Source organism: Dipodomys ordii, unplaced genomic scaffold, assembly GCF_000151885.1.
Source record: "Dipodomys ordii isolate 6190 unplaced genomic scaffold, Dord_2.0 Scaffold3, whole genome shotgun sequence".
In the NCBI taxonomy this organism is placed as follows: Eukaryota; Metazoa; Chordata; class Mammalia; order Rodentia; family Heteromyidae; genus Dipodomys; species Dipodomys ordii.
Window position 1 is genome coordinate 33,724,147 of NW_012267219.1, and position 26,019 is coordinate 33,750,165.

A 26,019-nucleotide genomic window follows, 5' to 3' on the forward strand; every position below is an offset into this window, starting at 1 on the left:
TTGGCAGTGACAACACTGCAAAAAAGTTAAAATGCAAGATTATACGCACTGCATAAAGAAGTGCCTGACTTATGATATTGTAATTGAATCAAGTGATGGTCTTAGAAGTGTTTTTTTCATACGAACCTTTTTTTCAAAAAGGCATAATAATACGATACTTGCTTTAAAATACGACCTAGAATTTAACAGGACTGTGGGGATTTTGTAATGTGTCTTTAGTAAAATGAGTTATAACCATTCAGAAAAACATATATTTCTATAAATTAAGGGTAACTAACTAGTTCCTTGATAGTCTTGAATGGTCTTTTTTATAAAGATCAAATCAGGAGCTAAACCAGTTGACATGTAAATACTCACCAATGAAAACATGGCAGAAATATCATCCTTTTAAATATCACTCAGTTACTTGGATTGCTCATTGACTCATTCCAGATGGTAACAGAGAATACAATAAGTATAAATTATTCATCACTAAGTACATTAGGTACTGATTCTTATCTTTCTCTTCTCAGCTAAAAATATTTAGATTGTTCTTTGTATTTTTATAAAATATTCTTATAGTATTATTTTATAATATATATTATACTGTCTTATAAATATTCTTTATACCTATCACAAAGGTCTTTGTTGATCCAAATCTTCAGACTCCCATCTGACCTTATTTCTAATTTTATATATATATAACCATTCCATATGTAATTGATATGATAAAACAGAAAAATAGAGGCATAATGAACATGTACTTTATTCATAAGAAAAAGGCATATTGAAAAAACAGTGGACATTGGAAAAATATTTATGTGAAGTAAGGAAAAATATACTTATGTGATTTACGTACACAGAAATATTCATTTATTTTTGCCTCTCTAACTACTGGCAAAACTTCTCAAATAATTGGACCTTCTTATATAAACTTAACTAGTACTTATAAGATTTATACTCCAGGCCAGAGAAGCAGCTCAGTGCAAGAGTACATACTTGTGTCTGATCCCTGGCATAATACTCAAAAAAGACAAAAAATAAAAATAAAATAGAAGTCATGTCCTCTTAATGTTAAATATTTGCTAATAGTAGAGGACTAATTCCTTCCTGTATAAATTATCACAGAAAAATAGAATCTGTGTGGACTTTTTATTAAAATTTGGAAAGCATTAAAACTAAGGTAAAGTTATAGAGGCAAAACTTAGAATTTAAGGCATGGAAAAGCAGGGAAATGTTGTTCTGAATGATTTTGCTAAAATTGAAAGTAATTCCGCCAAAACAAAGTCAGTTTAACTGATATATTTCAAAGAAATGTTAGAACAATTTAAAATTTATTAAACAATTTCTTAAAATTATTCTGTATTCAAATACACATTTTAAAAGACAAAGCATCAAAAATTAATTGTTCAAGTCTGGAAGTGAATGTTTATTAAACATTAATACTGAAAAGATGGCAGGCATCAGTGGCTCACGCCTGTAATCCTAGGTACTCAGAAGTCTAAGATCTGAGGATTATGGTTCAAAGCCCGCCCAGCCAGGAAAGTCCATGAGACTTTTATCTCCAATTAACCACCAGAAAACCAGGAATGGTGCTATGGCTCAAGAGGTAGAGCGCTAGCTCTGAGTTGAAGAGCTGAGGGACAGTGCCCAGGCCCAGAGTTTAAGTGACTGAAAAGACATTCAAGGTAAACTGTAAATTATCTTTGAAGACAGATGTGAAGTACTTAACCCATAATTAATTAGCTATGGTCATGGTATGCCCAACAAAACTTACAGACGAAGCCCAATTAAATGACATACTGATATCTTTGTGGAAGTGACACAGTATTCAATACTTTTAGAAAATACATAGAAAAGGCTACAAATGTAATACTGGGTAATTTTTCCTTAAAGAACAACAATGTAAACCACGTATAGTGGCCCATACTTATAGTCCAAGCTACTTGGGAAACTGAAGGAGAGGATCACTTGAGCCCAAGCATTTGCGAACAGTCTCAGCAACATAGGAGACTCTGTCTCAAAAAAACAACAATAGCCTTCTGTTCCTGTGCTTTGTATCTTTTGGGACTGATAAAGATATATGAGGCCAAAACTTAAATTTAAATAATCTTTATTGATAAAAGCTAATTAACAGTGTTAGAAAAAGTCACAATTACAACTAGATCTACTTAAAAACGTGATACATTTAATTTAGGACTGGCTGACACATATTTGGATTTTATGTGGAAGTTAACAGAAAGAGATGTTCTGTAGTTAAGCTATTGATTAAAGTATACTAATTTCAACTAGAATGTCTAAACTACTTGAAAGTCATGCCTCTCAGCTAACTTTATAATTATATTACTCAGGTTCAAGTTCTTTCTTCAAAGAGTCATCAGAATATCATGGACTGAAGAGACTTTCGAACACTTGCCATCTCTTGCTGCTGCTGTTTCATGAAAGGAGATATTAAACATTTGTTTAATTTTTAGTTGTTATACATATTTCAGCAAATAAAATATTTCAACGCTTACAGTAATAATTATGTTTTTTTTTAATTTGAAATATAGTAACTTATTTGGGCACAGTGGCTCAATGCCTGTAATCTTAGTTACTCAGGAACTGAGATTGGGAGAATCTCAGTTCAAGGTCAGCCCAGGTCAATAAACCAATAATAAACTTGGGCCATATCAACAAATATAATGCTGGCACAATGCTTTGCACCTTTCATCTCAACTATATGAGAAACTTGTAACTTTTTGCCGGCCTGGGCAAAAAGTGAGACCCTATACAAAAATAACAAAAGCAAAAATGGTTGGTAGTGAGGCTCATATGGTAGAGCCACTTGCCATGCCAGTACAAAACCTTGAGTTCAAAACCTCAGTAAAACACCCCCAGAAAAACTAAAAGATGTATAACAACTTACAGTTTCCATCATAATTTTTTTCTGCAACAAAGCCATTTCTTTTTTAAGTTCACTTTGTGTGCTTGTAAACATATTATCATTATTCTTCTCAACATCCTCCAGACTCTAAAACACAAAATGTAGTTATAAACTGTAACTTTTTCATCTCAGGTCCTATATTTACTAAATTTCTAAAGGAAGAATTTTTTAATATTCAAATAATACTCATTATTCCAAGTTAAAAATATTTTAATATGAAAACCAAAATTCCTACTATAAAGTAAAATAGATCAGACATGAATCAAATATAGTTACAAAAAGTACACTGATGGTATACTTGGTGTCAAGCAGTGGGTTAATGAACTGTTGAGGTCAAGGTGGAGGTAAAAGCCAGGCACCAGTGGCTCACACCTGTAATCCTTGCTACTAAGGAGACTAAGATCTGATGGTCATGGTTCAAAGGAAGCCCTGGCAGGAAAGTCCCTGAGACTTATCTCCAATAAACCATCAGAAAACCAGAAGTGGTGCTGTGGCTCAAGTCGTAGAGCACTATCCTTGAGCCGTATAGCTAGGTGCCAGTGGCGCCTTGAGCTGAAGAGCTGAGTGACAGCACCCAGGCCCAGAGTTCAAGCCCCATGACCAACTAAAAACAAAACCACCAACTGTATAAAGGTGGGAAATAATGGAAAATGTAACGAAGCTCAAAAAGAAATCAGTCACAAGGATCTCTAAAAATGTAGAACTGGTCATTTTTCAGGAAAAGGAGATATTCTAGAAAGATAAGATCTATGAAGGCTGGGCTAGAGAACAAAGAAATCAAGAATTTTAGCAATAAAAGCAAAGAATGTTGGGGATCCTGAATTAGAACACTAATTACAGAAATATTGAACATAGCAAAGGTAAAAACTATAGGTTCTGGTAATGACTGAGTATGAAAGATAAAGAGATGGAAGAGCCAGTGATAACATCAAAGAAATATTTTCTAATACCTTATCAAACCTTCATATTAACTAACAAATATTACCAGGAAACATTACAGCAAGCTGTCAAATTCTCTACTTGGAACCGTCTGTTATATTCTGAGCTATCTCACCACTATAAATTATCATATAAAGTTCTTTTTGGCCCCTGCAATAGTAAAATCAGATACGCCATAAAATGCTTCTGTAAGGACTGGGAAGGTGGCTCAGTGGTAGAGTCCTTGCCTAGCATGCATGAATCCCTGGGTTCGATTCCTCAGTACCACATAAACAGAAAAACCCAGAAATGGTGCTGTGGCTCAAGTGGTAGAGTGCTAGCCTTGAGCACAAAGAGGCTCAGGAACAGTCTCTAGGCCCTGAGTTCAAGCCCCAGGACTGGCAAAAATTAAACTATAATACACTTGAAAACAAATATTCCATTTCTTGTGTGTGTATGTATGTTGGTACTGGAGCTTGAACTAGGGGCTCCTGTTTGGCTTTTTCATTCAAGGCTGCCATTTTACCAAATCAACCATACCTCCACTTCCAGCTTTTTGCTGGTTAATTGGAGATAATAGTCTCTCAAAGCCAGGTAGCTCAAGCCTGGAATCCTAGCTATTAAGGAGGCTGAGATCTGAGGTTCAAAGACAAGTTGGGCAGGAAAGTCTGTGAGACATCTCCAGAAAACCAGAAGTAGAGCTACAGTTCATAGTGGTAGAGGGCTAGCTTTGAGCAAAAAAGCTCAGGGACAGTGCCCAGGCCCAGAGATCAAGCCCCAGGACTGTCCCCCCACCACCCCCCACAAAAAAAAATGTGTCAGATTTGTCTGCCTGGCCTGGCTTCAAAGTGCAATCATGAGATCTCAGCTCTTAAGTAGCTAGAATTACAAGTGTGAGCCATCAGTGCCCAGCCAAAAGTTCAATAATTTCAATTGGGTACACTCCTTTTTGTTTTCAATAGAGATACTGAATCAGTAATCAAATATTTCCTGAAAGGGCAAGATGTAGCCTAGTGATAGCATGTCTAGTATGTGGGGCCGAGTTCCATACCCAGCACTACAGGAAAGAAAAAAAAAGCTTCCCCAGAGAAAAAGCCCAGAATCTGAAGACTTTACTATTAAATTCTAAATTGAATACCTTCTAAACAAACAAGAAACAGAGAATAGAAAAAAAAGACTATACATAAATGATTTACAGACTTCATGTTAAAGACTGTAACCAAAGTATGGATTTGGTACATGATACATGTGTAGGTAAAATTCCCAGTTTATCATTTCTTGTCTTTAATACTTCCACAAAACCATTAGCATTCTAAAGATGTATTTATCACTTCAGTAAGAAACAATGATTTCTAAAATGTAAGTTTTTTTTAATGTATAAGCAATATGTTTTTTCCATAAACTTGAAAAAAAAAGCTTATGTACATTTTTAAAGACTGAGTCACATTTCCAAGTACAGCATACCTTTATGAACTGGTCATATAACTGTTTAAGTGTTTTCAGTCTCTGGTGCTGAATAATCCTAGATTGCTGAAAAATCTTTTGTTGTTGTCGAAGTACATTCTACAAATATAGAAGAAAAAAATGTAGTTAATAACCATTTTTTTTGGTCAGTCATGGGGCTTGAACTCTGGACCTGGGCGCTGTCCCTGAGTTCTTCAGCTCAAGGTGAGTGCTCTACCACTTGAGCCACACCACCACTTCTGGCTTTTTCTGTTTATGTGGTACTGAGGAATCGAACCCAGGGCTTCATGTATGCTACCACTAAGCCACCCTACCACTAAGCCACATTCCCAGCCCCAAAGTCTAGGATTTCAATACCCAACACCACACTGAGAGCCCTCTAAGAATTATCACAACACAGCCCAGATGATACTGGGCCAGCAACATTCTCTATTCCTATTCATCTGTGTCCAAAGCTAAACTACTTTTGAGTTCTTTTAGACAAACTGGAAATCCTCCTGAACCTAAGAATCCCAACCAATATAAGCAACAGAGACCAATGGCTTTTATGAGCAAGACTAAAATGCATAATAAGCAATGTGTAGTGGAACCTGGCTCAATTCCATGAGCCCAGTACAAACAAAGCTAGGTTCTCCTTTCCTGCTTAAGACTTTTGTTATAGTAATGGATGAATTGCAGTGTTAATTGTGACACTAACAGTTAGCTTTTCTTCTTGTTCCCCAGATTTCTTCACATCTGTATCCCACTGCTGAAACAAAGTTTGAAAGTGCTGAGAATATTCTTTGCTAATCTTCTGCCTGTAAAACATAAAGTATACTGTGACTGTCAAACCAATATGAAAAAACTCCCAAAACAAAGTGCATTGATGTATTTTATACTATCAAAAGGAACAACATAACAAAAACGGTTTAAAAATTCTGATAGAAAACCAAGAAGTAAAATTAGACATGCATAGATTTCAAAAGTACTTTTTCTTGCCGGGCGCTGGTGGCCCACGCCTGTAATCCTAGCTACTCAGGAGGCTGAGATCTGAGGATCGCGGTTCAAAGCCAACCCGGGCAGGAGAGACCGTGAGACTCCTATCTCCAATAAAAACCACCAGAAAACCGGAAGTGGCGCTGTAGCTCAAGTGGTAGAGCACGCGCCTTGAGCTGAAGAGCTGAGGGCCAGCGCCCAGGCCCAGAGTTCAAGTCCCACAACCGACAAAAAAAAAAAAAAAGTACTTTTTCTTACAAGCTAACACAAAAGTTCTCGCATATATTTTAGCTCTTGAAAACTGAGTTTTTATCATTTTCCATATATATAATATTCCATATATATTCCAGAAAAGGTAATTTTATCTTCAGTTTTTAATTTTTCTATTGAATACAGGTTCTGATGTGATAAACATCAACTGATTTCCCAGGAGAAATATTTCACCTAATTTTTTACATTTAGGCATAGCAAAGTTTAGCATAAATGATGAGCTAAAATATACAAATTACAATATAAAACTGGCCTTTTTCTACCCTACAATGTCAAACATTTAACTATAAAACAATAGTTTCTATGACACTTAGTTTTTACTTAAGTTGTGTATTTCTGGAATGATTACATTTTAATAACAAAATTTTTTAACTGTCATTTAGAAGAAAAAAAAAGCAATCGTTCCTGAATTCTAAGAAATACCTCCATTCTATAAGGTTAGGCATAAGGTAAGAACTACCTGCTTAGATAAAAATCAAGCCAACTATATTTTTATTAAAGATGCCAATAAATAGAAGGTGATATTTTTCAAAAGTACCACGCACTAATCTAGACTAAGAAATGATAGAAACATGGCTGTTAAAAAGAATTGCCTTACCTTTGCTCTTGTTGTGTTCTCCAAACTTGTTCAATCCTCTGGGTACTGTTTCTGAAAGAAGCCTGGGTATACATTTCTAGCTTTTTTCTCTTGGCAAGAAGAGCTCTGTTAATGTCAACTATATTGGAAATATTCATTAAAATTTAGTGTTAAAATTATTGTATTCCCACATGTTAAAGTAAACATAAATGGGTAAAATTCATTCAACAATCAGAAAGACATTTAAGATAACTTGTATGGTTACTTATGCTTTAAAAAAAAAAAACCAGAACCTTATGTAAAACTTAATTGTAAACCTCCTCTTGGTTGTGTCTTTACTTTTCAACTACAGTTTATTAATGTAAAAACAATAGTTATTTTGGAAGGTTGAATTTACACTGTCTTCCCTAGAAAAAGGAATACAGGAAGAGTCCTAGAAAATAAATTCAGTAAATGAAAAACTGATGCACAGAAAGCTACTGTGTATATCACTTAGTTTATGAGCACAAGGAAATGTAAGGGTTTTTTCCCAACTATTTTTCTTTTATAATTCCATTGGGAAACAAAACAAGTCATTAAATAATGATTAACATTAGGTTATTATTTAAATTACTTTATGGTGTCAAACATTTTAAACACAAATATCTAAACAAACATACTTCCAAATTTTTCCAGCATAGTCTGCACTTCACCCCTGTGAAAAAAATAATTAAAAATAATTAAGGTTGGATGCATTTGACCATCCTGCACCAGGCCCTAGGTTTGATTCCTAGCAGCCCTCCTCCCTGCCACACACACCAAAAAAACAAAAACAAAAATAAACTTAAGGATTCTTAAAATATCACAGGCCAAACATTTTTCATCCAATAGTATTTGAAAAAAACTAAGTTTTTCTTGAAGTACTTTAACTATACACATAAATGTTGAATATGTTACCCCACATCTTCAGCAATTCCTTCAGAAAGCCTTTTCTTTCCACGCTTATCAATTACTGGAAGCCTTTCTGTATTGACAACAAATGAAAACAGTTTTGAAAAGATTTTACTTTGATAAGGGGTCTTTCAAGAATTTTGCCAGTATGCATTTAAAGCACATATTCAATGAACTTCAATCCAGATACATGACCTTTTTTTTTTTTTTTTTTGCCAGTCTTAGGGCTTGAACTCTGGACCTGGGCTCTGTCTCTTGAGCTTCCCCTACCACTGAACCACAGCATCACTTCTGGCTTTTTCTGAATAGTTTATTGGAAATAAGAGTCTCATAGACTTTCCTGCTCAGGCTGGCTTTGAACTTTGATCCTCAGATCTCAGCCTCCTTTGTAGTTAGGATTACAGGCATGAGCCTCCAGCACCTAGCTATATGACCATTTTATAAGGAACAAGTTCTCTGGGGTAAGATCACAATAAATCACAAACTCTTTGCAACATGTTGGGAATAATGACTGCAAAGGCAAGAGAGGTGATAAAAATTTCTAACATGCTGATAGAAGATACTGATAGAAGATCAAATGAGATAGTACATGCCTAAAAAGTTTTTTAGCTTAAACTAAAACAGGTTCCAGATAAGTGAATTAATAAGACTACCACCAATGCCCAGCATTAGATACATTGTACCTTGGGGAAAATCTTCTTCTGAACTACTGGCATTTTTAGCTTCTTTCTCAAAGTTATAGGCTTTTATAAGCTGATTCTCCTTTGGTAGTTTCCCAGATTTCTCAAAATGCTTTTTCCTCCCAGAGGGTGCCATCCTTCAGTATTTTCTGACTTAAGAACAAAAGCAAATAAACTCAACTGAATCCAAACTTATCAATTTATAATCTAATAAAACTTAAAGTACCAAATATGGATGACCTTTTTGTTTGTTTGTTTGGGGGGGTCCAGTCGTGGGGCCTGAACTCTGGGCCTGGGTGCTGTCCCTCAGCTCTTCAGCTCAAGGCCAGCATTCTACCATTTGAGCCACAGCGCCACTTCCGGGTTTTTTTCTTTTTGCTTATGTGGTGCTGAGGAATCGAACCCAGGGCCTCATGCATGCAAGGCAAGCTCTCTACCACTGAGCCACCTCCCCAGCCCATGGATGATCTTATTTGCATGATATTTCCTCATTTATGTTACCAAACCAAAAGTAAACAAATTAAAACTCATTAAGAAAAAGAAGGAAGAATATAATAAACTACATCAACTCTGACGCAGTGTTTACAGAACCAGAAGATCCGAATTTTAGTCCCACCTATGACAGATTCTTCATAAATTTGAAGCAATCTAGTCTGTATCTCAATTTCAGAGGAAAATCGCGGTGGCTAGCAGGATTATGAGCACACTACAAATACACGCATGGCAACATAAATCTAGAAAGTTCTACAGGGCTGGGGATGTGCCTAGCACACAGGAAGCCCTGGATTCCATCCTTAGCACAGGTGTGTGTGTATGTGTACGCTGATATACTCATATAATCATAAAATAAATGTATAAACACACTATAAATTAATGAAACATTAGAATCTTCAGATGCTATACATGCATTTATATAATAAATTTTACGTAGTTACATACAAATAAATTTATATATCTATACATTACCTAAGGCATTCATTACATAGTTATAATTAAATAACATATTAGCTGACATAGAAAACTTATGTAACAAATTTATTTTTACTTTTATAAATATGTCAATGTTTAAAACATAAATCATAAAGACTATAAACATAAACAACACCCGCTGTGCCCCCAACTCTGTAAAACCCTCTGGGGCCTGCCAGGCCTGACCTGCTGCTCCCAGCCCCTTTCCCACACCCCCTGGGGCGCCCCCTGGCCCGCCCCAGGCCCTGGCCTCCATTTTCCCGTCAGGGGCCTGGGTGGCTGCGGGAAGTCAGCCGCAGGGCAACCGGACAGACTGACTGGACAACCAGACAACCGCAGCAACTGCTGAACGAACTCCTCCTCCTCCTATCTGGATAAAAAAGACCCAGTGGCTCAACCACAGCGTTGCCCTCACAGGTGGCCCTGTCCCCACCGGCTTCGCCCGGAGCTCCGCAGCAGCGGGACCGCGGGACCCGGCTTCGCCGCTGCCTCCTGGCTTCTGACGTAGCACGAATTTGGAGGGAGTAAAGCCCTGCCTGCCTCCAGCCAGGCGCCTCGCCGATTGGCTGAAAACCGGTGCACATGCGCACAAGGCCGCTAGGGGCCTACAGCCTTTGGCCCACGCTCTTGGGGAGGGGAGGGCTCCGAGGAGGAAGGGGGGGGGGTAGGTAATCCCTTTCCAGAAGCTTCACTCTGGCAGCCGTTACTTGTGGTGGTAGATTTGAGGCCTAGCACTTTCCAGTTTCTAAACAGTTTCTGTAGACTGAGATCTGAGGATCACGGTTCAACGCCAGCCTGGGTAGGAACATCTGTGAGACTCTTGTCTCCAACTGACCCCCCAAATAGAAGAGGAGCTGTGGCTCCAGGGGTAGAGCACAAAACAAGCTCAGGGACAGCGCCCGGGTCCTGAGCTCAAGTGCCAGTGCTCGCAGGCGCGCATGGGCACGGGCATGTGCGCATGGGCACGGGCATGCGCGCGTGGCATGTGGGCTTGTGTTCATGGGCACGGGCATGCGCGCATACAAGATTTTTGTGTGTGTAATTTTGAAAGTCACAAAAGCACACCATCTAGTGTGGAAGACACCAATAGTCAACAGTCAACAGTTTCCTCAGAAGCCTAGCCCCATCTCCCGAACACCAGCTCTTCTACCACCTTTGTCCGAAACAGAAGACAGTTACTCCAGCCGGCCCCAGTGACTCACACCTGTAATCCTAGCTACTCAGGCGGCTGAGATCTGAGGATCGCGGTTCAAAGCCAGCCCGGGCAGGAAAGTCCGCGAGACTCTTCTCTCCAGTAAACTACCAGAAAACCTGAAGCGGCGCTGTGGATCAAGGGGTAGAGCTTTTGGGCTGAAGAGCGCAGGGACAGCGCCCAGGCCAGGGAAGACAAGGAAATGACTTGAATGTGTGTCCTTCACTCACCTCTTCCATTTTTCTGAGTGTTGTGGCCACTTATAAATAAATGGTGCTTAAACAATGGGGTTTGGTTTTTGTACTGCAGAAAATGGTGCCATAGTCTAAGAAGGCGATCACCATAGTTTTCTTTTCTTTTTTTGGTCCAGTCGTGGGGCCTGAACTCTGGGCCTGGGCGCTGTCCCTCAGCTCTTCAGCTCAAGGCTAGCGCTCTACCACTTGAGCCACAGCGCCACTTCTGGCTTTTTTTTCTTTTTGCTTATGTGGTGCTGAGGAATCAAACCCAGGGCCTCAGGCATGCAAGGCAAGTACTCTACCACTGAGCCACCTTCCCAGCCATCACCATAGTTTTCTAGAGAATATTATCTGTAGCCATAATTCTTGCATTGTCCTTGTATGATATTCTATTGTGGCACAACTCTACAATCTGTATATTAGTGTTTTTCATTTGCTATTTATTTTTGTCAATACATGCAAGAGTTGTTTCCAGAATAGATCCTATTTTCAAAGACAGTATTATGTATAGCCATAATTCTTATATTTTCATTGTGGTATGATGTGCTATTGTGGCAATATTGCACAGTTGATGTTTTTTAAATTGCTTATTTTGGGTTGTTTCCAGATTAGGTCCTATATAAAAAATGCTGTTCTGCATAGTGTAATTTCTTAAATATGTGCCAAAGATTTTTTTCTTTAAGTCTTAACACAAGAATATTGGAGAATGAATATGACTTTAAAAAGATAGACTGCATTGTGAATTTGTGTATCATCCTTGGTTATTTTAATGTATGAGCTGTGGAAGGGACCACTGTGCTAACATCTTCACAAATAGCTACAATGGGATAGTAGGTTGTTTGGTGACTGGGGGATATGTAATGCTACACAGTAGTCACAGGTAAGAGAAACTTGATTGGATGTTGGCTTGGCAAAAACTTAAAGACACTATGTAAAAAATAACTAAAGCAAAAAGAGTTCAGTCCATTCCCTAGTATTCCCAGATAAGTAAAGTATTAAATTTTGATGCAAATCAAGTCACTTTTACATTTCTTTTGCATCAATAGGTCTACTCTCTTTGCTTGTCTTTACTGTGTGTTCTCTGTGTGTTTGTGTATGTGTCCCTACTAGACTCTTTCTGCTCTTCCTAAGCATTTTGTGGACAGGATATAGAGCTAAAGAACCCCTCCCTCTCCCAGTACAAATGAAACATAGTCTCTAATTTGTATTGTTTCACTTTTCTTTTCTTTTTTTTTTTCTTTCCTTTTGTTGGTCCTGGGGTTTGAACTCTGGGCCCAGGCACTGTCCCTCAGTTCTTCAGCTCAAGGCTAGCACTCTACCACTTGAGCCACAGCACCACTTCTGGTTTTCGGGTGGTTTAATCTTGGAGATAAGGAGTCTCATAGATGTTCTTGCCTGGGCTGGCTTTGAACCACGATCCTCAGATCTCAGCCTCCTGAGTAGCTCAGATTACAGGCGTGAGCCACCAGCGCCCAGCTTGTTGTTTCACTTTTCTTTCTGCAGGATCTTTTCATGTGCAGGCATCAGAGGAAAAGCAGGGGGAAGGACCAACTATGACTCATAACAGCCACAATTATGGAGTACTTAGTAATTTACAAACGCTTGTTCTTTGAGTAATAAAATTTTTCCAAGGTTTGCTGTATCCTGATCAATAGATTTGAATTTTACAATGGCTTTCCAATACACAAGGTCTTCAGCTTGGATACTCCAGGAACATGGTCTTCCCCTCCTGTATTTGGACAAATTGGAGTACATCATTGTCAGCTCAGCACCCCTTCCTCCTTCTCTGGGTGAAGTTTCCATCTCTGTAACTAATGGAGGACACAGAGTCCAGGCTGAGGCAATCACTATATTCATTTGCTATTGGAGCAATGGAGTTCCAATGATGGAACAATGGAGCTGCTATATGCTCATAAAGAGAAAAGCTGATATGCAGAGTGAGGCAGGATGGGAAGAGTGAAGCAACAGCCCTGGAAAGGTATGTGTCTAGACATTCTGTTTTCTTAAGAAGTTTTGACCCAAGTGCTAGTAACTCATGCCTGTAATCCTAGCTACTCAGGAGGCTGAGGTTTGAGGATCCTGGTTCAAAGCCAGCCCAGGTGGAAAGTCTGTGAGATTCTTATCTCCAATTAACCACCAGAAAACTGGAAGTGGAGCTATGACTCTAAGTAGTAGAAGGCTAACCTTGAGCAAAAGAACTCAGGAACAGTGCTCAGATCCTGAGTTCAAGATCTATGAGCAGCAAAAAAAAAAAAGAAAGTTTTGAGTTGTAGTTGTTCCTTAAAATCCAAGCATATCTCAGTGGCCAAGAAAGAACTTTGTAGTCTTGGGTAAAGAACCTGATTTAGGAGTAGCACTGTGGCTCAAAGTGGTAGAGTGCTAGCCTTGAGCTGAAGAGCTGAGGGACAGCGCATAGGCCCCACGACAGACAAAAAACACAAAAAACAAAAACCTGATTTAACAGTGAGTCCTCAGGTGAGACATGGAACCTAGTCAAATCCCAGTTCCCTCACCGATAAAATGCCAGTATGATGTGGGTGAACATAGAGAATGTGCTCAGTAAGGTGGAAGCTGTAATTAGGACAAGTGGGAACGAAGAACAGTTAGATTACAAGAAGTCTTCCTTATCTTAACCACCAAGGCTCTGATCTTCTGAGTCTGGATTTATTTTATTTATTTATTTGGGTCCGGTTGTGGGGCCTGAACTCTGGGCCTGGGCGCTGTCCCTCAGCTCTTCAGCTCAAGGCTAGCACTCTACCACTTGAGCCACAGCGCCACTTCCGGCTTTTTTCTTTTTGCTTATGTGGTGCTGAGGAACCGAACCCAGGGCCTCAAGCATGCAAGGCAAGCGCTCTACCACTGAGCCACCTTCCCAGCCCCTCTGGATTTATTTTTAATCATTTATTTTTATTTATGTATTAATTCTCTGGCAGACTCCTGCTCTATAGCTCAAGCTGTCCTCCAAATTCCAACTCTTCTGCCTCAGCCTCCCAAATGCTAAGGTTATGAAAACAAAGAAAAATTAATTTTGATAACCATAAGATGGATAGGCACTTGTGCTAGTCTCTTTATTTTAAAATTTTTCATAATTTTCTTTTTCAAAGAAAGTTCAAGTGAAATTACATTCTTTCTTTACATGCCTGTTGAAGTACACTGAATTCCAAAGGTTGAGCCAGCCTTGCATTCCTACAGTGGACTCAGCTTGGTCATAAAAGTTGTACTCTGGGAAATAACTGAATTAAGCTTGCTAATGTTTTGTTTCTTGTGAGGTGTGTGACATTCCTTCTTGTGGTGTCTGACACTGGCTTTGAAACTGGGTTTGTGTTGTGGTGACCTTGAGGATGAGGTTTTTTTTTAACTCTGAATATATTTATAAAATAGGTGCTGTTTCTTCCTTAAATGTTTTGATTTGTTGGTTATTTTTGTGCTCAAGTGCTCTACCAGTGAACTATACACCTGTAGCTCAGGTATATTTAAAATTTAAATACTTTTGAAAAAAGCTAGGGGGATCTTCTTGATAGACTGTGTTGCGTAGAGAAAGCCAAGTCATCTGTTCAAGTTATGAACGTACTAACAGCCTCACCAGTAGCCTAAATATAACTATCCCTCAACATAAACATTCACACTAAGCTGGGCCACACTAAGCTGGATGTCAGTGGCTCACACCTGTAATCCTAACTACTCAGGAGGCTGAGCATTATTCATTGTCAGCCCAGGCAAGCCAGCTCAGGCAGGACTGTCCTTGAGACTCTTTATCTCCAGTTAACCACCAGAAAACTAGAAGTGGCACTGTGGCTCAAGTAGTAGAGTACTTGCCTTGAGAATAGCATCCAAGCCCCAGTTCAAGACCCATGACCACCACCACCAACAACAAAAAAGTTTACACTACCATTACCTCATTCACCATGCAGCACTGTCAGCAGTGACAATTAATGACAGTTGTCAGATTGGCTGTGGTGCCTGTCATTCCCTTTGATCATTGTCTTAAGCCTAGAGGTAGCTTCCACATTTCAGAAGAGAAAGCTGAATCCTAGCAGTCTACATCCAGGGATAAAACTTGAACATCAGTCTGACTGCAGAGTGACAACCCACACATTCTATTGCCATGTGAGTCCTGCACACCCTTGTAGGAAAAAGAGAACCTGGGTTCTAATCTACTGTCTCTAACTGGCTATGAGAATCTGATGAATTCATGTCATCTTGGGGCCTTGGTATCTTGCGTAACAAGCCACTATGAAACTTAGTGTGGGGGATTAGAGGTGCTATGCTGGGGGCCAGGTAACATGAGCTTCTGAATCACTGAATGCTTTGATTTTTGTCCCCTCTGAAATTCATGTTGAAATTTTATTTAATCAGTGATCTAAGGGACCTAGGAGGTAGAGCCTTTAGGGAGTGATTACAACTCATGAGGAGGTTAATTGCCCCTCTTGCTCTTCTGCCTTCTGTCATGTGAGAACAGAGTTCCCTTCTATTGGAGGATACAGCATTCTCAGGGTGCCATTTTCCATTTTGAAACACAGAGATCCTCACTAGCCTACTGAACCTGCTGGGAATTCTCCAAACTATGTAGAAACAAATTTCTGTTTTTCATAAATTACTCAGGGTTACATATTCTGTTACAAGTTAAGACATGTACTGGCCTTCAACAGATTTAAATTCATACTATTAAATGAATGGCTCTATAAACATTCTATTATCCAACTACTATTAATATGCAGACTATATTCATCTAACTGCTGAAATCTCCATTATACATAAAAGTTTATTCTCTATAACCTTTTTATAGATAGTCTTTGCTTTTACAATGATACTCAGGTAACTTCTTAAATTTTTATCATTGATAAATGCCATTTAGAACCTATTTTCCCCCTGTATTCCTTTTTTCTCTTTTTCTTTTTTTTCCAGTTGTGAAGCTTGAACTCTGGGCCTGGCTATTGTCCCTGAGCTCTTCAGCTCATGGCGAGTGCTCTACCACCTGAGCCAGTGCCACATCCAGTTTTCTGGTGGTTAATTGAAGATAAGAGTCTCATGGACTTACCTCCCTGGGCTGGCTTTGAACCACAATCCTCAGATCTCAGCCTCCTGAGTAGCTAGGATTACAGGCACCACCGGTGCCTAGCTTAGTTTTCCCCTGTGTTCTGAAGATATATAAACACTGACCTGTATATTGTAACACCAAACTCTCCTTATACTACTTTTTGCTTAACTTTACTAGTTTTAATAGTCTGAAATATATTGGCAAGCAAGTGATGTTGAATCTGGATGAAAGTAAATCCAATCCCCAAAGAAAAGAGCTAAATCAATGCACCAGACAAATGTTAACTTTCTGTGAGACTTTCATTTTTGAAATATGTAACTTTTACAGCACAAACACAGTATTTACATTTCAAGTTCTTTTTACAAAATATGTGTGCCATTTGGGAGAATACTGTTGAGATCATGATCTAAAGTACCTGTCAGAATTCAAAAGGGACTCATGGAATCCACTATATAATGTCATAACAAACCATGGCTGAACAGAGGATTTACTCATATGTGAAAACAATGCTAATTTTCTGTGCTCTGCCAATGATGGCCTGTGAATCAAATCCAGCTGATGACCCATTTTGGTAGAAGCAAGGGAAACATAGGGTTTACATTTGTATAGTGCTGTTAAAAGAAAAAAAAAACACTAACCAAACAACACCGAAGAAAATGTGACAGAGGCACATGTGTTCTGCAAGTATTTTGGCCTTTTACAGTTGGCTGACTTTTGGTCTATACAAAGCCAATAGGGGTAGGCGGTGGCTTGCAAGGGTGTGTACACACTAGAGCATGTGGATGGGTGTTAAAGTAGACACACAGTTTTGTGCCAGTGCCATCAGCACTACTCATTTCTAAAATGAGGCACTTCTGTTTGAATATATACATCTAACAAACATAATTACATCTGGTAAGTAGCACGGCTACTTAACTCTAGCCCTTTGTAATTAGGCCTGCACACAAAATCACAGTATTCTTAGGGACTAACAATGTCAGTCACTGAGCTCTTTAGTAATTATTCATGGTTCAAGACCACTCAACAGTTAATAATAAACCAATTTAGATATTGCCACTAGAAGGTAATATTACAGCATTATTTAGATAACATCTATAAAAACATGTTTAGACATCTAATTCATTATTTTCAGAAGCAAGAAAACAAGCTAACTTAGTAGCTACTTATTTTCAAAATGAGACATGGAAAAAAGAAAACCAAAGTGAAAAGCTATAGCAAAAGGCTTTGGAATGCAAAGACTGGCGTCTCTCAGCAATTGCTCCCAAACTGGCCTGGGATTCTATTAGTATACAATGGCGGTGGTAGGAAGTAGCAGCTAGGCAGTGAGGCTTTTTAGAAAGAGAGTGACAGGTCCATGGGCAAATGTCTTAAAAGTAACATCATTTCAGTGTGTTAATTCAGTAATTTGGGGGCAATGGGCTTGTCTGTGCCACAGAACGGCACGGTTCTAGATGTTTTCCTTCCTCCGACCAAGTGTCACAGCATGAAGGTGTCCCTGTGGTGCTGAGTTTCAGGATGCTAGGTTACTCAGTAAATGCTGAGGTAGATGACTTTCAAACGAAGAAGGTCTATACCCTGATCCGATTGGGACTAGCTTCCTTGTGTATCCTCCTCCTGGGAAATAGCTTCCGCTTAAGAGCAATCAGCTACAAGATAGAAAATGAACAAATAGAATTTAGTTCCCACTCCTGGCTGGGTTTGAATTTCCTACCTTTCTGCTTCCTGAGCTCTGGGATTCAGGCATATCACACCAGACTTGACTTTGGTTGTGAATTGATATTATTGGCTAAAGGATTCAGACGCTAGTAATATCCACTGAAGTATTTAAAATACTTACCTGTTCAGCAAAGAATGAGAATATAGTAAATATAATCAATGTCGCTAGTACACAGTGGGTCCAAAACTTCAGTTTGTCCCGATATGCCCTCCTGTTCAGAGACAGAAAAAAAACACACATTCATGTTTGTGGTTTCACTGTCATGAAGCTCAATGTATATTAGTTCATGTTATTACTCCCTCAGTCATTGGGTAAACGGTTCCCGTGGGTAAAGATGGAAGTGTTGAGAAACCTGGAGTCACTGTCGTGCTATCAATCCCCAGGAAAGAAAGCCTGCTGGGAAAACTGAGAAACCAGCCAGGATCACGCCTATAATCCTAGCTACTCAGGAGGCTGAGATCTGAGGATCACAGTTCAAAGCCAGCCCAAGCAGGAATAGCCCATGAGACTCTTATCGCCAATGAACCACCAGAAAACTGGAAAACCAGAAGTAATGTTGTGGATCAAGTGGTAGAATGCTAACCTTGAGCTGAAGAGCTCAGGGACAGAGCCCAGATCTAGAATTCAAGCCCCACGACCACCAGACAACAAAAACACCCCAAGACTGATAAACCAGGGCAGTGCTTTAGCCTCGGGGGTGGGAGGGGAACGCGCATGTGAGTGTGGAGCCAGAGCCAGGCGTGAGCTGTGCCATGGGAAGGCAGTGAGCAGAACCACACACACTGCAAAACCCTGCATTAGGGTTTCCACATAAAATATCCTGGGAAAGGGTGGGAAGGTGGCTCAGTGGTAGAGCGCTTGCCTAGCATGCATGAAGGCCCAGGTTCAATTCCTCAGTGCCACCTATACAGAAAAAGCTGAAAGTGGTGCTGTGGCTCCAGTGGTAGAGTGTTAGCCTTGAGAAAAAAAGAAGCTCAGGGAAAGTGCCCAGGCCCTGAGTTCAAGCTCCATGAGTAGCGGAAAAAAAGTATTATAAGGCAGGGGAAAGGGTGTGGGATACACTCTGGGTCCAGTGGTGGCTATCTGAAGGATGGATGGAGAACACGGGAGGCTTAGGCCCAGTTTTTAGCCCAGGTGTGAGAGAAGAAAGCTGAGCCCTCTGAGGGAAGAGAAACCCAGAGAAGATTCATTTTGTGAAGAAAGGACAGAAGGGAGAGTGCTGAAGGGGAAAGACTGATTGGAATAAATTTGTCCATGTGTGACAATGTCATGAACTCCCCACAATGCTAAAGAATCTCTATATAACACACAATACAGACACATAGATACTTCACTCTCCAAAACATGAAAAGAACAAAAGGTGAGAAATAGCTTGAGAGGGCAGAAAAAAGGTGGACAGAAAAAAGATGCTGGGGGAAAAAAAAAGATAGTCCCACTTAGTTTCCTTATCTCCAAATTGGAAATGAGTAATGTGGGTTAATTTAAAAAATGCTTCACATAAAGTTTGAAAGATAGCTAAACTCAGACTGTTTTCCTCAGTTCCAATGTCTTTCACAACTGCTTGGGAGAGTTAGTGTCTGGACCTTAAGTCACCTTCTGCTTTTTTTTTTTGGTCAGTTGTAGGGCTTGAACTTGGCCTGGGCACTGTCTCTAAGCTCTTTAGCTCAAGGCTAGTGCTCTACCACTTGAACCACTTCCAGTTTTCTGGTGGTTTATTGGAGAGAAGATTCTCACAGACTTTCCTCTCTGGGCTGGCTTTGAACCACGATCCTCAGATCTCAGCTTCCTGAGTAGCTAGGATTACAGGCTTGAGCCAGCAGCACCTGGCTTCTCCTGTATTATTATGTTCATCAACAGGATCACAACTGACTCAGACAACTCCAAACCTACTGTGTCACTCAGACCACAAGCTCTAAGACAGTAATTGTTTCTGCAGTCAGGGAACGCATCCACCCAGCCTCTACCAGTCCTCAGCACTGTGGACTCAGAGGCTACTAAGACAGTCTCTATCCCTAAGAGGGGCTTCTTGTCCACTAAGAGAGACAAACAGCAACTGAGAGAATGCTGTACAGTGCTGCAGGTGCTGGTCCCAAGTGAAAACTGGAATATTCTGTGGGGATGAGAAGAAAGAACACAGGGGACTGGTTCAGGGAAAGAGGGAAAGAAGTTTCCAGAAAGCAGGATTGGGCTAGGGTCAGCAGGGAGGGATTCACTGACGCTGAGCAGGGAAGAATTGGAAGCCCCAGATCAGAAAACTGAAAGAAAAAAAAAAATGCTACACCTAACGGAGAAGTCGATGTCTCCTCAAAGTACTTTTTTCAGACCAAGGTTTGAACTCAAGAGACTCCCACTCACTAGGCAGGCACTCTGCCACCTGAGCCATGCCCCATCCATTTTTCACTCTAGATAAGATCGAACACATTTTCCCCAGTCTGAAGTGGGGCCACAATCCTACTTTGTCTCCCATCTATCTCCACTGCCAGCTTTTTGCTGGTTAACTGAAGACATGAGTCTCTTAGATCTGTCTTTCTGCCCAGGCAGGCAGAGACCAGATCTCAGCCTACTGAACAGCTAGGATTATAGGTGTCAGCCATCAGGGTATTGAAGAAATCTCACTCTAATACATAGGCATTGGTAAACGTGTGTACAAACACACACAAATTACCATTCCTGCAGCTCGTGCATGTGAAGGAAACGGTTCCGGTACTCTCTCGGCAGCTCAAACTGGGAGGGGATGGGGAACATGGATTCATAGAAGTCCCTGAGAACAGCCTTCACGGTCTGGGCATCCTTATGATTATGGTCGATGTTATCATTCAGGCAAACAAACTTCCTGAAATAATAAAGAGCCAGAGAAACTGGTCATCACAAGCATGATTCTGACCTAATACAAATAAGGAATGTGAACTCCTGCATATATAGCTATCAATATACACATACTTTTTCAGAGACAAAGCCTCACTAGGTAGTGCGGACTAGCTTTGAACTAGTTATTCCCCTGCCTCAGCCTCCTGAGGTCTGGGATTACAAGTGTAAACTACCACACCTACCTCTCCAAACTAGGGTTGATTCCATTTAGTGTAACTGAATCTAGGATTCAATAAGTTTAGTAAACTGACTAGAATATTTTGTTAGCAGCTAGTAGAAAAATTATTAAATATCTACACAAGTTCTGGGATCAGATTACAGTGATACTTCCTCTTTTATTTCAAGTTTGCGTTGAGGCCAAAGTTACTAAACCATTGGCAAACAATTTAAAACCACATCACACAAGCTGACGCCCCTTCAGAGCCAACTATCAACTCATAGGAACTTAATTCAAGGGGCTTAGGAACACGTAAACCAACTGGCAAATGAGCACTAAGTGTAGGAAATCTATAGCATACAGAATCAAATTTCCTCAGACACCTGCAGGATTTATACAGTATTTAAAGAGATGCAGGGGAAACTACAGGTATGGTTGCAATGAAGTTTTCTGATACAACTTCAATAAACAAAAATATATGCATTAACCAGGAAATGGTAACAAAGGAGTAGATGTATTTAGAAGAAACAAGATCAAACATAATTGGCTATTGTTGAAGGAATGATATGTATGTGAAATACATCATCATACGTTCATTCTGTAAATTCATAAGATTGCTTTGAATACAAGAATACTCCAGTGATTTAAAAACGGCTGGAAGTCAACAACGCCTTAATAATAACAAAAATTTTATTAAAAATACCTAGAAGTCTAAAGTGTTCTCTGGTCATTTATAATTAAAACCCTAAAACTGAAGTAACTAAAGACTTTCAAAAATATTTTAAGGCTCAGAAATGAAAGAGAAGGTGAAGGCATGGCTCAAGTGTCGGCCTAGCAAGCACAAGGCCTTGAGTTCAAGTTCCAGTCTTGTCAGAATAAAAATGCTCAAATGAAATGCATTAATTCCTATGCTGAGCCATCCTCCACAAAATTGATGGAGCCTATGTTAGGAAAAATAAATAAATCCAGGTGCCAGAGGCTCACGCCTGTAATCCTAGCTACTCTGGAGGCTGAGATCTAAGGACTGCCAGCTGGGGCAGGAAAGTCTGTGAGACTCTTAGCTCCAATTAACCACCAGAAAACCGGAAGTGGCACTGTGGCTCAAAGTGGTAGAATGCTGTTAGCCTTGAGAGAAAAAACTCAGGAATAGCACCAAAGTCCTGAATTCAAGTTCCACAGCCAATTTAAAAATTCAAGGCTCAAGGCTGAGAAGGTGGCTCAGTGGTAGAGCGCTTGCCTTGCATGCATGAGGCCCTGGGTTCAATTCCTCAGCACCACATAAGCAAAAATAAAAAAAGCTGGAAGTGGCACTGTGGCTCAATTGGTAGAGTGCTAGCCTTGAGCTGAAGAGCTGAGGGACAGTGCCCAGGCCCAGAGTTCAGGATCCACAACTGGACCCCCCCCCCACATAAAAAAAAAAAATCAAGCCTCAGTAACTAAAAGAAAAAGGAAGCCGGGTGCTGGTGGCTCACACCTGTAATCCTAGTTACTCAGGAGGCTGAGATCTCAAAGCCAGACCAGGCAGGAAGTCCCTGAGACTCTTATCTCCAAGAAACCACGAGAAAACTGGAAGTGGTGCTATGTCTCAAGCGGTAGAGCACTCACCTGAGCTTAAGAGTTGAGGGATAGCGCCCAAGCCCAGAGTTCAAGCCCCACCACTGACAAAAACATATATATATATGTTTTTAAATATATATATATATATATATATATATTTAAATACTTTTTCTTCTCAAACCAGTTAAGATAATGGGCGGAGCTAGAAATTTTCAAAGTTTATGTAAATGTGAAAATTTATTCATCCCAAATAATGGCTGGAGTTTACTAGATAATGTTCACATTTGTAGAAACATTTCTTTTTTCTTAGACATTCATCTACACTTGAGTTTGAATTGTGAAGTTAGATCTAATTCCCAAACAGCTCCTGTGGGTGCATCCTTTCAGAAATACTGAGATTGCCTGCTGCCCGGGGTCCCTCGCCATCACTCCACCATGCAGTCTGCCCACAGCTTCACTGAATTACTCCTGTCACCCAATCTTAGGAGTCCAGGCCCTGCAAGTCAGTGCCCCTGCAAGAGAAGCCTGCCTTAACCCTTGGTCAACCCCAGCACTACCTCTCCCATTAGCCATCCTGTCTGTCAGCCCAAAGTTAGCTACTCCCATCTCCCTACCCCCATGTCATTTAGTCAAGTTTATTTACAAAATTTAACATATTTCTTTAAAAATTCATATCTAGCAGGGAAAGAAAAGGCAATAGGAAGCAAAACACAATATATTCATGTCTGAAATACCATAGTGAAACCCCTTAGCGCAATTTCAACACACATTAAAAATAAATCACGTTAAAAATAAATGGGAAGGAGGTCCACATGGGAGGAGGTGGGGTTAACAATGGGGTGAATGAGGACAAATACAGTTGAGGTAGTTTGTTTGCATGCATGAAAATAAAGTAAAAGGGAAAACAAAGGAGGGGTAAGAGTGCTCGATAGGAAATGTACTCCTACTTTATTCATATAACTCTGTATAGTATCTTTACAACAAAAATTATACTAATAAAAATCATTACCTTGCTCATATAACTGAAACCCCTCTACAGTATTTTTACAATAAAAATGTACAAAATATAAAACAAAACAAAATGTATTCAAATGGTTTTAAGAAGAGGAAAGGATTATAAAGGAGAAGGATGAGGTGAGATTGATTAGAATATATTTGTATAGGCTGAAAATGTCACAATGAATCACCCTCCCCCATACAACTAATGCATGCTAAAACAAATAGGTAAGTTAAACAAGCAAACAAGTCAATCATACTTGGGGTTTTTCCGTATGTCATCCAGCTGGCCAACCACATGAGAGACATTGGTGCGGATCATTTTGAAAGCAATTTCTTCTTCTCCCATTATTTCAAACCTAATTGTCAATACATAGAGACCTTAAATATTTATGTAGGTATGAATTACACTAGGAAAAGCATTTTTTAAAAGTTTAGTTGAGTCAACCAAAGCACAGATTATTAAAATTGTCAATATTATTATTTTTTGGGGGGAGGGGTCAATTATGGGGCTTGAACTTGCTCTGGGCACTGTCCCTGAGCTCTTCAGCTAGCACTCTACTACTTGAGCCACAGTGCCACTTTGGGTTTTCTGGTGGTTTCTTAGAGAAAAGAGTCTCACGGACTTTCCTGCCTGGGCTGGCTTTGAACCTCGGATCTCAGCATCCTGAGTAGCTAAGATTACAGGGTGACCACCAGCATCTGGCTCAAAATTTTCAATATTATTAAAGACAACAATCACCTTTCATTCATTCATTCATTCCTCAATTTTATTTATTTTTTGTTCTGGTGAACTCACACCCTGGGCACTGTCGCTGAGGTTTTTTGCTCAAGGTTAGTGCTCTACCACTTGAGTCACAGTTCCACTTCTGGCTTTTTGATAGTTAACTGGAGATAAGAGTTTCATGGATTTTCCTGCTGGAGCTGGCTTTGAACTGAGACTCTCAGCTCTTAATCTGCTGAGTAGATAGGATTACAGGGGAGAGCCAATGGCACCCAGCCATCACCTTTAACTGTTGTAAATTATGGAAATGCCAGGCCTCTGTCACCATTCTGGAAACAAAGAAATGTATTTGTTGCTTACCTATATTTGTTCTTGTCCTTGTAGGCTTTGTGGATTTTGTCAGTTACTGGTTTGCAGTTGGTAACTAGACTTTTAGTGACTGGTGGCTGCAAGAAAATACAAGGGGATTAGACATTCTGTCAAGACCAAGACAGCAGCAAGGCAAGATACACTCACAAAGTTGGGAGAATATTTTTTGGTCGGTTGAGGGGGCTGAACTCTGGGCCTGGGCGCTGTCCCTCAGCTCTTTAGCTCAAGGCTAGCACTGTACCATAGCACCACTTTCCGTTTTCTGCTTATGTGGTGATGAGGAATCAAACATAGGGCCTCATGCATGCAAGGCAAACACTCTACCACTGAGCCACCTTCCCAGCCCTGGGAGAATATTTCATTATTTTTTTAAAAACCCAAACTGGCATATGATAGCCACCCATTCCCCATCCCATTCCTTCCCCTCTCCCCCACTGCTGTGAGGCTTGAACTCTGTGCCTGGGCACTGTCTCTGAGCACTTCAGCTCAAGGAAAGTACTCTACCACTTGAGCCAAAGCACCATTTCCAGTTTTCTGGTGGTTAATTGGAGATAAGAGTCTCATGGTTGTTCCTGCCCAGGCTAACTTTGAACCACAATCCTCAGATCTCAGCCTCCTAAGTAACTAGGATTACAAATGTGAGCCACCAATGCCTGGTTTAATCACCAATTTTTATATATAAAGTTTTATTTTAATTACCTATTGCTCTATATAATGTCAATGCTTCCTTAATAAAATGTTATTTTTTCAGAATGAAGATTAATTTCTAGCATGAAATACAGGCTGCTTTATATGATACTTAGTAGGTTGTAGTCTCATTAAAAAATACTTTATTTTCTTTATCCTCTATATAATTCACTAACTGCAGTAATACAGTCTACAGTATACCTCGGATGAATTTGCTTGAGTAATGGTGACTAGTACTGCCTGTAAAACTAGTATTTAGAGGGTTGGGAAGGTAGCTGAGTGGTAGAGTACTTGCCTTGCATGCCTGAGGCCCTGGGTTCGATTCCTCAGCACCACATAAGCAGAAAAAATTTTAAAAAAAGCTGGAAGTGGCGCTGTGGCTCAATTGGTAGAGTGCTAGCCTTGAGCTGAAGAGCTGAGGGACAATGCCCAGGCCCAGAGTTCAGGCCCCACGACCGGATAAAAAAAAAACACTAGTATTTAGAGACTCAGCAATTCATCTGTATAAAGCTTTAAGACTCAATTTTCATCACTAGCAACTTAATTCTTACTTCTTAGCTCACAAAGGAAAACTGATAATTCTAAATATCATACCCCAAATTTGGTAAACACTCAAATACTCCTGAAGTAAATGAAGATGTACAGACTTCAAAAGAAAATGAAGGGCTGGGAAGGTGGCTCAGTGGTAGAGCGCTTGCCTTGCATGCTCGAAGCCCTGGGTTCGATTCCTCAGCACCACATAAGCAAAAAGAAAAAAGCCGGAAGTGGCGCTGTGGCTCAAGTGGTAGAG

General features: G+C 39.9%; 3 protein-coding genes across 4 annotated transcripts in view; 1 reads left to right on the forward strand and 2 right to left on the reverse strand.

Annotated features, from left to right (window-relative positions):
* Chpt1 (choline phosphotransferase 1) overlaps window positions 1-2,411 on the forward strand; it is a 30,661-nt gene extending 28,250 nt beyond the window's left edge. Inside the window, exon 11 of the mRNA XM_013019052.1 lies at window positions 2,331-2,411. The gene's annotated coding sequence lies outside the window, so the exon portion shown is untranslated. The remainder of the gene's footprint in view (window positions 1-2,330) is intronic.
* Sycp3 (synaptonemal complex protein 3) lies at window positions 2,327-10,200 on the reverse strand. 2 transcript variants are annotated; one of them, XM_013022903.1, is made up of 9 exons: window positions 10,122-10,200; window positions 8,723-8,872; window positions 8,046-8,112; window positions 7,769-7,803; window positions 7,131-7,248; window positions 5,985-6,084; window positions 5,288-5,386; window positions 2,888-2,992; window positions 2,327-2,410 (listed from the first exon to the last, which is right to left on the reverse strand). In XM_013022903.1, the coding sequence occupies exons 2-9, from the start codon at window positions 8,853-8,855 to the stop codon at window positions 2,357-2,359; spliced, it is 711 nt and encodes a 236-aa protein (XP_012878357.1). In that variant the 5' UTR covers window positions 8,856-8,872; window positions 10,122-10,200; the 3' UTR covers window positions 2,327-2,356. The 2 variants fall into 2 exon arrangements, with proteins under 2 accessions (XP_012878357.1, XP_012878364.1); XM_013022910.1 differs by having other exon boundaries at window positions 8,723-8,868; window positions 10,122-10,184.
* Window positions 10,201-17,234: 7,034 nt separating this feature from the next.
* Gnptab (N-acetylglucosamine-1-phosphate transferase, alpha and beta subunits) overlaps window positions 17,235-26,019 on the reverse strand; it is a 47,680-nt gene continuing 38,895 nt past the window's right edge. Inside the window, exons 17-21 of the mRNA XM_013019059.1 lie at window positions 24,534-24,619; window positions 23,710-23,808; window positions 20,537-20,704; window positions 17,992-18,082; window positions 17,235-17,800 (exon numbers count right to left, since the gene is read on the reverse strand). Of these exons, the coding sequence (XP_012874513.1) occupies window positions 17,723-17,800; window positions 17,992-18,082; window positions 20,537-20,704; window positions 23,710-23,808; window positions 24,534-24,619 (522 nt within the window). The 3' untranslated portion in view covers window positions 17,235-17,722. The remainder of the gene's footprint in view (window positions 17,801-17,991; window positions 18,083-20,536; window positions 20,705-23,709; window positions 23,809-24,533; window positions 24,620-26,019) is intronic.